Source organism: Peromyscus leucopus, chromosome 8b (assembly GCF_004664715.2).
Source record: "Peromyscus leucopus breed LL Stock chromosome 8b, UCI_PerLeu_2.1, whole genome shotgun sequence".
NCBI lineage: Eukaryota > Metazoa > Chordata > Mammalia > Rodentia > Cricetidae > Peromyscus > Peromyscus leucopus.
Window position 1 is genome coordinate 57,191,727 of NC_051086.1, and position 14,281 is coordinate 57,206,007.

Below are 14,281 nucleotides of genomic sequence, written 5' to 3' on the forward strand. Positions count from 1 at the left end.
AAAACAATGAAATAATAGATATTACACATTTCTATACTTCCTGGGAATATTCTCAATGGTCTCTATATCCTACCACAGAGATACCTGCTCATTCATGTTCATTGTTGCTCTATACACAATGGCCAGGAAGTAGAAACATCCCAGATCAATGCTTCTCAACCTTCCTAATGCCACAACACTTCAATACAGTTCCTCATGTTGTCACAATCTCAACCATAAAATTATTTTTGTTACTACTTCATAACTGTAATTTTGCTATTATTATAAATCATAATGTAAATATCTGATATGCAGGATATTGATATGCAACCCCTCAAGCCACAGGTTGAGAACCACTGTGCTAGATGTCTATCAACTAATAAGTGAATAATGAAAACGTGTACATTTACGTAATGGAATATCATTCAGCTCTTAAGAAAAAATGAAATCTTGTTAGCATGAGAGAGCTGTCTCCATCACTCATCTGTCATGTGGCAGCATGGATAGGGAGAGATGCCCCTGAGCCCTCAATGCCTGAGGCAGGTGGGAGAACTGGCCCTGAATGTGTAGGTGTGGAAGATCCGACCTTGAGGACATGAAATCAGGAGAACTGACCCTGCCCCTTGCTCATCAATGCAAAGGGTGAACTCACCAAGACAATGCAGGAGAGCTCACCTTGGTGGGGAGGACAAGGGAAAGATGGAGGGCTGACCAACAACTATGCAACTACCCAGGCCCAGAACCAGGTTTGTGTGTTGGTCCACCCCAACATTCACCCCATCAGTGATCTGCTGGAGCCCATGAGGGGCAGTTCCTGCAGACCCAAAGCTGCAGGATCTCCATGACACAGGGCAACAGCAGGATAACAAGAGGAGTCCCAGTGAGGACCCAGCATTGATAATGTAGCAGACACCAGAGGCCTTGAACCAGACCACTGACTCTTTGCAATGGAAGTTTACAAGTAAAGATCTATGGACTAAAGTGTTTACTGTGTGACTTACTGTGTCGCACTACAGCTTCCCTGACGAGATTTTTTTCCTTTTTTTTTCTTTTTCTTTATCTTATAAAATTTTTGGGAGGATGTGCTGGAAGTGTAGAGAGCAGATATGCAGGGACAGGAAATGAATGGGATAGAGATGCATGATGTGAAAGACACAAAGAATAAATAAAAAGAAAGTTAAAAAAGAATGAAAAATGAAATCATGTAACTTGTAGACAAATGCACAGAGTTTGAAACAACCATTCTGAGTGAAGTGGCCCAGCCTCAGAGAAACATTTTTTCTGCTGCTTGTTCTCAATTTTGTGTTTCTTCTGTTGAGAATTCATTCTGTGTCAATTCATTGACCAGTCATTGATTAGATTGTTTGATGTTTGTGATGCTCAGTTACTTTCAGGTTTTTTTATAATTTAATTCAATTTTACATATCAGCCATAGATTCCCCTGTCCTCCCCCATCACACCCTACTTCCCCCTAGCCTACCCCCCCATTCCTATCTCCTCCAGGGCAAAGATTTCCCTGGGGATTCAGTCCAACCTGGTAGATTCAGTCCAGGCAGGTCCAGTGCCCTCATCCTAGGCTGAGCAAAGTATCACTGCATAAGCCCCAGGTTCTATATCCTAGATATTCAACATATTCTTATTCGTAGTTGAAAATATTTTCCCATTCTGTAGACTATATCTTGAACCTGAAGGTTGTGAAGAAGCTTTTGAATTTCTTATAACCTGTTTCTTATTATTTCTTGTTATGGGAATCCTTTCCAGAAAGTCCTGGCCTATGCTTACTTACACTTTGTTTTACTTACTTTCCTATTAAATTTCAAAGTTTAGGTTCAGAGAGAGAGAGAGAGAGAGAGAGAGAGAGAGAGAGAGAGAGAAAGGCAGACAGAGAGAGAGAGAGAGAGAGAGAGAGAGAGAGAGAGAGAGAGAGAGAGAGAGAGAAGATCAGGGCTGGAGAGATGGTTCAGCAGCACAAACCATGTACTCTCTTGCAGATGTCCTGATTTGGTCAAGCATCCACATAAAAGTTGCTCAAAAATCCTGTAACTCCAGCTCTAGGGACATATGATGCCTCTGATCTTTGAGGACATCCACACATAGGTACTTATGCATAGTAAAAAATAATAAAATAAAAATTTTAAATTTAAGAGAAAACATGCACTATTTATCTTCCTAAGTCTTGCTTACTTCACTTTTTTACTTTGCTTTGTAAAAGATTTAGTTTTATTATTTTAATAAAAATATTTTGTGACATTTTCATACATTAATATTATATTTACATCATTTCTAGCCTTTCTTCTCCCTGTATAAGTCCTCCCACTTTCCCCAAATTCATGATCTCTTCTTTATTATTGTGATAAGTATACATATATATGCATATATACACATCCATACAGTCTTCTAAGTCCATTTAGAGTTGCTCATATATGAGCAGGGGGGATGACCACTGTGAACTGGCTAACCAACCTATCAGGGGCTCATCCCTGGCAAAGAATGATCCTCCCTCTCAGCAGCCATTGGTTGCCTGTAGCTTTCCCTAAGGGTAGAAACTTATGATAGTCCCCCATTCACATTAGCATGTCAGCTGGTGCTGTCATTTGGCTGGCCTTATTTAGGCAGCCACACTGTTGAGATTTCATAGGTGCAGTACCTCTGTCATATGTGGAAAACACTATTTTGTGGCAGATGTCTTGGTCCTCTAACTCTTCCACAGTGTTACCTGAATCTGAGGGGTAGGAGTTGGGTTGTAGATGTATCTATAGGGTGTGGGTGTGCCATAGTCAGTTGTTCTCAGCATTTTGACCAGTTATGGATTTCTATAATAGTCTCTCTCTGCTACTTTTTTGAAGATTCCTTGGTGAGACTCCCAAACTACACTTACCTGTGGATATAAGAATATGTATGTTGATACAGATAGAAATTACACTAGTTTAGTAAAGGAGAGCCGTAGGTCTCCTATAAGATCCATGACCTCACCAGCCATGGGTAGATGGTTAAGTTTTAGAGTACCAGGAATGAGTTCCCTCCTTTGAGCAGAACTTAAGTCCAATTAGATGTTGGTTACCTCAGCTTTCTTTCTCCACTGTTTCAAATTTGTCATTTTTGGGATCTTTCCCCACCTAGGTAATTTTTGAAGCTGTTATAAATGAGATTTTGTTTCCTGATTTTCTGCTCCATAAATTTATTATTGGTATGCGAGACAGCTATTGGTTTTTGTATCTTGATTGTTTTCATTCTTCTACTTTGTGGGAAGTATTTGCAAAATCTAAGAGATGTTAAGTAGAGTCTTAAGTTCTTGTAAATGTAGATTACTGTTGGGATAATTTAAGTTCTGTGGAATTCTTTATACAAAATTAGTTTTGCATGTCCAAAAACAGACATTGCTATAACCTCTCACAACCAATAAATACAAGACCAGTGAGAAAGAATTGATATTCCCTCAATGAATATCTGCGATATACAGATGTACATTGCCTAACTGGTCATTGCCATGTACATGGAGCTGGTCCAGAAGTGAGAAACTGCAAGTTATCTATGGCTTCAGGAGAACTGACAGGGAATAAGCCATGGCACTAGGACATAAAGTGAAGCCTACAGTGAATGGCTGGGAGAATGGTGATGCAATGTCATCAACATTTTTCTGAAGAAGTGAGGATGAAAAGTGAGTAACCAAATGGGGTGGGAATCTAGGTTTTTCTTTTATATCTTAATTAAAGTAAGAATTAAACATGGTCTGGGCCACCTTATCTTTTGTCTTATTTCTGTCTATAACATACTGGCAGATAAAGGAAGCTGGTCACAGAAGTCTGAGCCATCCTAGCAACATGACTATTTCTCATATAAGCCTGCTTTACAAGAGGCCAACTTATACTAACAGGCTGCTCGCTACCTGGGAATATTTCCAAACTGTCTCTTCAAAAGCCACTGTGGCTTCTTTAGTAAATTATGACCTCTAATGTATTTTCTATCCATCAGTGTAGTCTCTGCTTATTTCTAGGGATTTTTCAAACTCTCTTCCTCAGGCTCCCCTCCCAACTCCACAAAGAATAGGCTTTACATGAACATGTAAACAAATAAGCATCCATTCATGAGTTTCTCTCTAAGTCCACAGTCCCTTAAGTATAGTAATGTGTGATTGGCACTGATAATCAGTCACTACTGTAGAAGTCTGAGAAAACAGGTCCTAGAGAGGTCCTGGGTAATTAAAATCTTTAGTGAGTTACAGGACTCCTCTGGGATGCAGAGCCTCTTAGGCTCAGGGATGACTAGAAAGAGATAAGAGAGAAGCAGAGGTGTGGACTTAGGGGATGACTATGGGACTTGTTACAACCTGTGTCAATGGTGAATAAAGAGCAGTGTCTCCTATCAGAGCATCATCTTGTGCACTCCAGGTAAGGCTAAACTCTTCTTTACAGTTCTTTTAGCCTGAGGATATCCATTGTGTGACATTCTGCAGCACAAGTTTTCAGGTATGCTAAAATTATTTGTTATTTCTTCCCCCTGAAGAATTTGTTGTTGTTGAAATATTTTGTTTCCTGGACACCATTTATAATTTCTTTAGTAATGAAGGACATCTTTACAATTATATCTTATGTAAAGTTCTCAAAGGTCATACCCTTGCAGCACAACTGTTTGATTTTCTGAGAAAGGGACTCACTTTGTTGTCTAAGCGTGCTTTGAACTCAAGGTGATCTTATGGCCTCAGCCTCTCAAGCGCTGTGATTAGTTATGAACTGCTATGCCCAGCCTGCTGGTTCTTACATCGGTTTTAACACACTTCTGTGGTTCTTAAATCTTTAACATACCTTCACCTATGGAGCTTTTAACAAACTATGAACAAGTAATTAAACTTATCTGACTGAGCTCAAAACCTATAAGTTTAATAGTGATGGCTGCAATTGTTCCTAAATACAATCATCTGACAGTACTGTTGACCTCACCTGTGTGCTCATTTCTCATGTAGAATGGAACTTCAGGGCAAAATCAGTGTCTGTGATCGATTTTAGACAGGAAATTAGAACTTAGGAAAAATATGTGAGTGGATCAGATGTACAGTTTTCTGTAATATTGGTGACTAAAAATAATTTCCTCATGCTTCTGTTCAGTGAGTGTGATTGAAGTTGATATGGGAAAATAAATGTGATGGTTAATTTGTTCTATACATTATTGTAAATATAAAAAGAAGCATTTACTTGTTTCAGAATCTCTAAGGCTATTCCTCCCAAGTCTATACTATTATTTGAAGAGTTACTTGCATATTCAATGCTAGAAACACTTTCATTAAACCTTTCATATGCTTTCCAGATCTAAAATTATATCCTTGACAGCTGAAGAAGATACAGTCATTAGGTCATCAGTGGCAACAACTCCAGGTAAGGTCTCTGGTTTCTGATTACTCCACATGCTCCTACTCAAGACACAGGACCCAATCATTCACAGAACAAGCAAAATTTCAGAACCAGTGTGATTTTTCCTATATGTCTCTTCCTTTTGTAATACTCAAATATGCACACAGTGAGTGCCATAAACATCACCAACAGGATGAAGATCCCAGCATTTGATTTTGACTCATACAGCCTCTACCTGTCTGTCTCTGTCTCCGTCTCTATCTCTGTCTCTCTCTTTATGCCCATCTCTCTCTCTCTTTCCATACTCACTTTCATTTTGGGGGATGTTTTTCTTTCTTTGATTGTTTGATGCTAGACATAAAATACAGTACCTTAGACATATGCTAGGCAAGAGTTGAACCACTGAGCGGCATTCCCAGCCCTCTCACAATGCTCAAGAATCTTCCTCTGATTTCTTTGCCAGACTTGAGACAGGTTGAGTATTATTAGAGAAGGTTGTTCAGAAGAAATATAGCAGGAGACTATTCTTAATTGTATAAATTCAGTATCTGCAGGGACAGTCATCAGAGTGGAGTTCCTGAAATATTAGAGATAGAAGTTGTAAGCCCAAAGCAGTCTGGAGGCAAAATTCTTCAGGAGAGTACACTTTCTTCTGATTTCCTTTACTTTATTGTATGAGTCTCATTACAGTATGAATGGTAATCTTTTTTATTCAAATGTGCTGACTAAAATATTGACAAGGTTGAAATAAAACTTCAAAGAAACCTTAAAACTGATGTTTCTCAAAACCTAGTATCAGAACCAAAGCTGATGTGTCTATGAGGCAGACATAATTGGATAGATGAGGGAGGAAAGCCCCAGAGATTTTAAAACAAGTACATTCTTCTTTTTATATTTTCAGTATTTATAGTAATAATTATCATGTTCATTTTTCTACATCAACTTCCATGATAATCTCAGAACAGAAGCATAAAAAATTTACCATTATTAGTCACTAATATTAGAGAAAAAATGGTACACCTGACCTACCCACATATTTTTGAAACACAAAATTTTCTGCCTGAAATTCATCACAGAATGTCACATTTTCATGCTAAATTGTTATATAGCAAGCTTGTATCCTGAAAAGTTTTTTGAAATAATATTTAAATTGAAATGAAAATTTTATGCCTTTAACATTAAATGAATTAGTCTCAGGCTGAAGCACAGCCAACATATATTCAGGAAACACTGGTTTCAACCAAGCTTCATGCCAGGTATTTGCTCTGCTGTAAGGCAGATAGAGTCTTTTCTGCATGGAGTTTGCAATCAATCTGGTGTGAAATCAGCTATACCTATTGATTGGAGGAATCTGATGCACTGGGGAGAGGATGGGCTGTTTGGAAACATGGTACCAGGACTCTCCCAGACTCATCAGGTACACAAGGTTTGATTAAGTAACTATCTTCTAACATGCATGAAGAATATGCCAAATGAAGAAACACAGATAACAATGACTGATAGTAATAAGGAATAGCAAGTTTTGAAAACTGGAGAAAAGATGCTATAACTCCCAACAAAGGCTTTACTGCAGAATAGGATAAAATTTGAGGCTAAGTGTATGATAAAGATTATGTCTTTTTCTAAAGAGCAATGATAATCCCCATGAAGCAATAATCAGAAAAACACATTAAGATTGCCATCTCAGGATGCTACTGTATGGATGAAACATATGGAAGGAGGGTTTGAAAGCATGGTTATTGACACAAAGGAAACATCTGCTTTGATGTTCCAGGAGACAGAAGATGTCACACTGCTCTGGGAATATGGTCTCCTGGTAATAGGAGCAACGGGTGAACATGGAGGAGAACCTATCAGACGTCCTACATTGAAGGTAAAATAAATAAATGAATGAATCCCCTAAAATTGAGTCTTGTGATACAATTTGGAATTCCTCTTATTGAGATATAAAAGCAGGAGAGTGGGAGGTCCAGAGAGAGCTGAGTGACATCATTAAGATGCATTTGTGCAGAGGGTCCAGCCTTCTGCATGTCAGAGAGACTGAGAACGAGGTGCAGAGACAGCGAGAAAAACACACAGATTTCTTTTCTTAGGAATAAAACCTCCTTCATTTTATTCCTCTTTCTGTTGCTTGTTCTACTCTGTTCTTTTTCTGTTCTGTTGCTCTAGCCTGATGTTTCCCTTCCTCCTCTTCCCTGTTGAGTTCCTTCTAACTTCTTTATTGTTTCCCTTACACTTTACATATCCCAACAAATTCTTCCAACCAATATTAAAATTACAATGTTGTTACATTCTATATTTCAAGTGAATGATTACAATGAGAACAAGTAAAAATCATCATGTTTCTTATTTCTCTTACATGATTAAACATTTTATGTATTGCAGGTGAAAAACAAATTATCCCCAAGAACCCACATACATTCACGGCCAAGCAACTTGTTATAGATTAACAAGGTGTAAGCAAGCAAGGTTTTTTTTCTCATCCAGTTCCTTTACTGTCTGGCTACATTTTGTGATTACAAAGAATGGACCTATAATTTTATTATTTATCTCAAAGGGTAATCTCATTTTAAAAATCTTAAAAGAATCATAAATGTACACTTTTATATATGAAAAACAACCAGTCATCTCTATTTTAAATCCTCAGGGTGCATACCCACTCATCAACAGTTTGGTTTTTTTTTTTTTTTTGGTTTTTGTTTTTTTGTTTTGGTTTTGGTTTTGGTTTTGATTTTGGTTTTGGTTTTTCGAGACAGGGTTTCTCTGTGTAGCTTTGCGCCTTTCCTGGAACTCACTTGGTAGCCCAGGCTGGCCTCGAACTCACAGAGATCCACCTGTCTCTGCCTCCCAAGTGCTGGGATTAAAGGCGTGTGCCACCACTGCCCGGCCTACAGTTTTTTTAAGTAGTATCAGGAGGCTGAAGAGAAATGGGTACAAGTAATTCATCATTACCTTTGATCACCAAAGTAAGTTACCCAGCAATAGCCAGGGTACTATTGCCCTGTTCCATGACCTCAACAAGTCCCTCACTCAACAATTAAAAGTGTGCCTTTCTAAACTTTAAATTGTTTTCCAAGATTTTCTACCTCAAAGCTATTAACAAAAATATCTTAACCTAATTTAACTAACAATACCTGTCTCTAAATTCTTTCTAAGGGTGGTGGTCGAAACATTAACCTGCTCCAGCAGCAATGCTTTGAAAATGTCAGTCAATGTTATTGTAAGTACCAGTAACACTGTCCAGTGAGGGGCTAGAACCCCCTGAGAATTTTTGTACAACCCACCCATGATGAGGGACATGGTGACCACGAGGGCAGTAAGCAGAGCTGTGCTCAATAACAGCATGCAGTCCTCAGGACATAGCGTCCTTGGGGCTCCGCCTCTCCAAGGCTCACTGAGCATGATTTTTGCTGACCACCAGCCATGTTCCTTGAGTTCCAAGGCTGTTTATTGTTCCCCTTGCATGGGACTCAACATATTTGGAATCTGTTGAACTAAAGATTCCTATGGTATACCCCAGAGAAGATAATTATTTAGCAATGCAATACAGAATCTATAGGTAAAAAGAGACCATTTTCATTGATAATCCAAAGTACATAGAATTACAAGAGGATTTGGCTCAAAAAAATCTTTCAGAACCATGGCCATGGCAGATAGTAATAGAAAAGGAGCCAACTACGATTGTTTAATATTCACAGAATAATGTTGACAAATCGGGCAGATAAGACAAAAACCAGTGAACTGTGTGTCTCAGAATCAAATTCATAAAATGTTTAGGAGTAATGAACACTAAAATATGATAGAAAGAACTAAATATTCAATCTTCAGCATTATAGAGATAACAAACATGGGAATGTATATGCAATTATTGTGATGGTTGGGAAATTCATATTAGCGAACACATAACAGGTGGTTAACAAGAAGACATGGTCATATTTATTTTGAAAGCTGTTGTCATGATTTCTCTTAAAGGAACCTGAGACAGGATGACAGACGGGAACCAAACTGTCATCTCCCAGTTCCTCCTCCTGGGCCTGCCCATCCCCCAAGAGCAACAGCACCTGTTCTATTCCCTGTTCCTGGCCATGTACCTCATCACTGTCCTGGGAAACCTCATCATCATCATCCTCATTCTACTGGACTCCCATCTCCACACACCCATGTACTTGTTTCTCAGCAACTTGTCCTTCTCTGACCTCTGCTTCTCCTCTGTCACAATGCCCAAATTGCTGCAGAACATGCAGAGCCAGGACCCATCCATCCCTTATGCAGGCTGCCTGGCACAAATATACTTCTTTCTGTTTTTTGGAGACCTTGGGAACTTCCTCCTTGTGGCCATGGCCTATGACCGCTATGTGGCCATCTGCTTCCCCCTTCACTACAACAGTATCATGAGTCCTAAACTCTGTGTGAGTCTGGTGTTGCTGTCCTGGGTGCTGACCACATTCCATGCCATGCTGCACACCCTGCTCATGGCCAGATTGTCTTTCTGTAAGGACAACGTGATCCCCCACTATTTCTGTGACATGTCCGCTCTGCTAAAGCTGTCCTGCTCTGACACCTATGTTAATGAGGTGGTGATATTTATTGTGGTCAGCATCTTTCTTATCCTTCCATTTGCACTCATTATCATGTCCTATGTACGAATTGTCTCCTCCATTCTCAAGGTCCCTTCTTCACAAGGTATCCGTAAAGCCTTTTCTACCTGTGGCTCCCACCTGTCTGTAGTGTCACTGTTCTATGGGACAGTCATTGGTCTCTATTTATGTCCTTCTGCTAATAACTCTACTGTGAAGGATACTGTTATGTCTTTGATGTACACAGTGGTGACCCCCATGCTGAATCCCTTCATCTACAGCCTGAGGAATAGAGACATAAAGGAGGCTCTGGAAAGAATCTTTTGCAAAAAGAAAATTCAACTAAACCTATGATGGTAAAACTTGGAAATTTAACACAATTTCATCCCATAAACATATTAATGTGGACATTGGAATATTTTGTAGAATTTCCCCACCATGGAAGCCCACCATGTTCATAGGTCATACTAATTATCCACTACATTAAGAAGTTAAGCCAAGTAGTTTAACATGGGGAGTGGGTCTTGGGGACCAGAATCATCTTTCTCATTGTCTTGCCCAGGTGGTCCTGGAAAAAATATAATAGAGGGAGCCGGGTGCCTGCAGTGCAGTGTAATGCCTTGCACAGCCTTGGTGCAGTGGGGAGGGGCTTAGGCTCAGTGTGCTAGGCTCTGTTGACTCCTCATGGGAGAGCTTGATTTGAGGGATGTGGGGATATGGGGTGGCTTGGAAGGGAGGGCTGGGGGTGAGAGGAGGGAGGAGGTGGGATCTGTGGGTGATATGTAGAGTGAGTAGAATATTTCTTAATAAAGAAAAATGAAAAAAGAATCAGTGGGAAAAATATATAATAGATATACTACTATGTTGGATACTTGTTCCTTATGATAATGAAGTTATTCCAGGATTGTACCATTTGTCCAGGTTTCTGCATTTATCTCTCTATCCTTTTTAAATAATACTTGTAATTCAACTCAATATCAGTGATATTTGAATACCTCCACTTCCTATGCTGTCTTGCATTTTTTTTGTTCTTTGTTCACTAATTTTGGCATTATCTTATTCCTTAATTTCCTGTATCCATTATTTCCTTTGATGTTGTGGTGGTTTGAAAAGGAATGACCCCTATAGACTCATGTGTTTGAATGCTTGGTCCATAGGGAGTGGCACTATTAGGAGGTATGGCCTTTTTGGAGGAGGTATGGCTTGGTTTTGTTGGAGGAAGTGTGACCCTATTGGGGGCAGGCTTTGAGGTCTCATATATGTTCAAGCTATGTCCAGTACAGCACTTTCTCCTTCTGCTGCCTGTGGATCAAGATATAGAACTCTCAGCTCCTTCTCCAGCACCATGTCTGCCTGCACACTGCCAGATCCAGCCATGATGATAATGGTCTAATCCTTTGAAACTGTAAGCCAGCCCCAATTAAGTGTTTTCCTTTATAAGAGTTGCTATGGACATGATGTCTCTTTGCAGCAATAAAAACCCTAACTAAAGTAGGAGTCTACATTGTTTCCTATTGTTTTGCCAGACATTCTTATTTTCACAAAACAGAAAAAGGAACTAGAGGTAAACACAAAGTTAACTTTCCATTTTGCCTTCCTTCTGTTTGATTTTTTGCTAATATATGCATATAATTGATTTTTTTGGTTTTGTTCCTGTTCATATCCATCTTTTTGTCTTTTTTTCATTTTTTGTTTTTTTATTTTATAATTTTATATCACTATTTTACTAGATAAGAACTGAATTTCAACACCTTCTCTCATCACTTAGTGTCAATGGCTGAGTCTTAGTAATACAAAAACTTACTGATTCTGCAGTTTCTCCACTTCAAAAAGATAGGAGTAACCATTTTTCCCATCTCTTAGTGTCACATGATATGAGCCAGGGTTTCAAATTTGGCCCATTTTTTTTATAAGAGTTGCTATGGACATGATGTCTCTTTGCAGCAATAGAAACCCTAACTAAGGCAGGAGTCTACATTGTTTTCCTATTGTTTTGCCAGACATTCTTATTTTCCCTCAGAGTGTGCAGTACCAACACTTCTTTCACCATCTCAGATATTTTGCTGAAATATGCATCTTTACTTGAAGCTCATCTTCCTCCAGGTCTGTACTGTTCTCTGTGTCTCCTCAGTGGAAGCTCCTGCCTAAGGGTCCACAGACAGCTCAATATTCAACACTTACACAATGCTAAACTCTGTACTCTCCACGATATTCTTCCTAGTCATTTCCCCATTTATAATATCACCTCTCACCGTGTTGCTCAAATGGCCTCTTATCTACAAAACTAGATCATGATACACATAATTTTCCTGTTGTTTTTTACTTAGATTACTTGTCTGAAATTATCTTACTATTCTCTGTGTATTTGTGTTGGCATACATATAATTCCTAAATCTCAGTGACTTGGTAGAACATAATTATCAGAGAAAAAAATAGAATGTTAATTTTTAAATTAATCACTGCCACATTAAAAACAGACGCTATAGTTGATAGTGATGAAAATTAGTTTGGTAGCTCTAGAAGGGACACAGATTACAATAAATTGTTATATACAGTGGACCTAATAAGAATGTCTCCTTCTAAGAATACCTGTAATTTTTATTTTTTTTTTGAATTGACCAGTGCATTAAGTTATATATACATTGTGTGGAGCTTAATATCAAGTTGAATAAGATTATGTTATAAAATATTTATCATTTTATGATGAAGACTGACAAAATCTTTCTTGTCTTTTGAGACAAATAAAACATAAATATAGCCTGTGGTCATCCTAATATGCAATAGCATACCTGAAATTTTTGTTTATGTTTTCTTAGAATATATTGGTCAGCCTCCCCCCATCCATATATTAGGAATTATTCAACCTCCAACTTCCAAGATAACCAGATAAACTTTTTTAAATTCAACTAAGAATAAACTTATATAATACCCATCTTACTGTGCCTGTCTTTTCTCAATTAACATAGCCAGCACTGTGCCCATTCATGTTGCTAGAAATGACAGTATCTCATTGTGCTTTATGTCTGAGTTATATCCCTCTGTGCATATGTGTTATATATCCTGATGGACTCAACAGATGGGATGTGCAGATTATTTCTACTTCTGCATAGATAGTGTTTGTGAGTGCATTTCTAGAGATAGTTAGATCATAAATAAAGTCCATGACACAGTGAATGAATTGTTACCTGGATAGACTCAGGATATAATGTCACTAGGACATGGTAAAAAAAAAAAAGTAGGAAATGGTGCCTAATTGGAGAAAATTGTCAACCAGGAATGTGCCATTAGAAGCTGTACCTGCTATAATTTCTTCCTGTATTTCCTTTATTCTGCTTGCTTGCCTCCATCTTGTGAACTAATTTTCTTAGTCACACCTTACCCACCATGATGGATTAAAGTCTCTGAAACTGTGAGCCAAAATTAATTTTTCTTCCTTTAAAATTTTATAGCAGGCATCCTATGAGAGCAATATAAAATAAATAATTCAGCCTCTATCTCTCCAGTTATAAAAGTCAACTCTAAATGAATTGTAGACCTAAATATAAGACCTGGAGCTATGAGATTATTGTACGAAAACATAAAGGAAGTGTTAGAGTGCTGGAATGAAGGATATTCTTTTTCTCCAGACACTGAAAGTACAGAAGCAAAAGCAAAAGTAGACATATGCAATTATATGAGGTTTAAAAGGTTCTGTAATGAAAAGGAGCAACTCCACCATGGAAGTTCATGCAGAATAGGAGCTAACAACTATACATATGACAGCATGTTCATATGTATCCTATGTATGGTGCTCACTCTAAGTCAACAGAATATAATAATGCAATTTAAAAGTGGGAACCGACTTAAGGAAGGAGTTATCTATAGAAGGCCAGTGAGTATGTGAAAATAATTCTCAACATATGAAGTTTAAATGAAACCCATAATAACTGTCATCTCACCCAAATAACAATGACCATTTGTAAAAATAAATAAATAAATAAGGAAGCAATAAAGAAAGAGAATTACAGATCAATCTCCTTCATGAACATTGATGCAAAAATACTCAATAAAATACTGGCTAACTGAATCCAGGAACACATCAAAAAAAATTATCCACCATGACCAAGTAGGCTTCATCCCAGGGATGCAAGGATGGTTCAACATACAAAAATTAAGTTAAATGGAGAGAAACTCAAAGTGATTCCACTAAATCAGGAACAAGACAAGGCTGTCCACTCTCCTCATACTTATTCAACATGGTACTTGAAGTTCTAGGTATAGCAATAAGACAACATAAGATGATCAAGGGATACAAATTGGAAAGGAAGACGGCAAACTTTCACTATTTGCAGATGAAATGATAATATACATTAGTGACCCCAAAAATTCTACCAGGGAACT

The 14,281-nt window shown here is 38.2% G+C and overlaps 1 protein-coding gene across 1 annotated transcript; it reads left to right on the forward strand.

Annotated features, from left to right (window-relative positions):
- Positions 1-9,280: 9,280 nt before the first annotated feature.
- LOC114688554 (olfactory receptor 1) lies at positions 9,281-10,255 on the forward strand. Its single transcript, XM_028863133.1, has one exon. It carries the CDS (start codon positions 9,311-9,313, stop codon positions 10,253-10,255), a length of 945 nt encoding a protein of 314 aa, XP_028718966.1. The 5' UTR covers positions 9,281-9,310.
- Positions 10,256-14,281: the final 4,026 nt, after the last annotated feature.

Excerpts from the sequence above, each read along its gene's own strand:
- LOC114688554 (XM_028863133.1), top strand. The coding sequence starts at position 9,311 with ATGACAGACGGGAACCAAACTGTCATCTCCCAGTTCCTCCTCCTGGGC.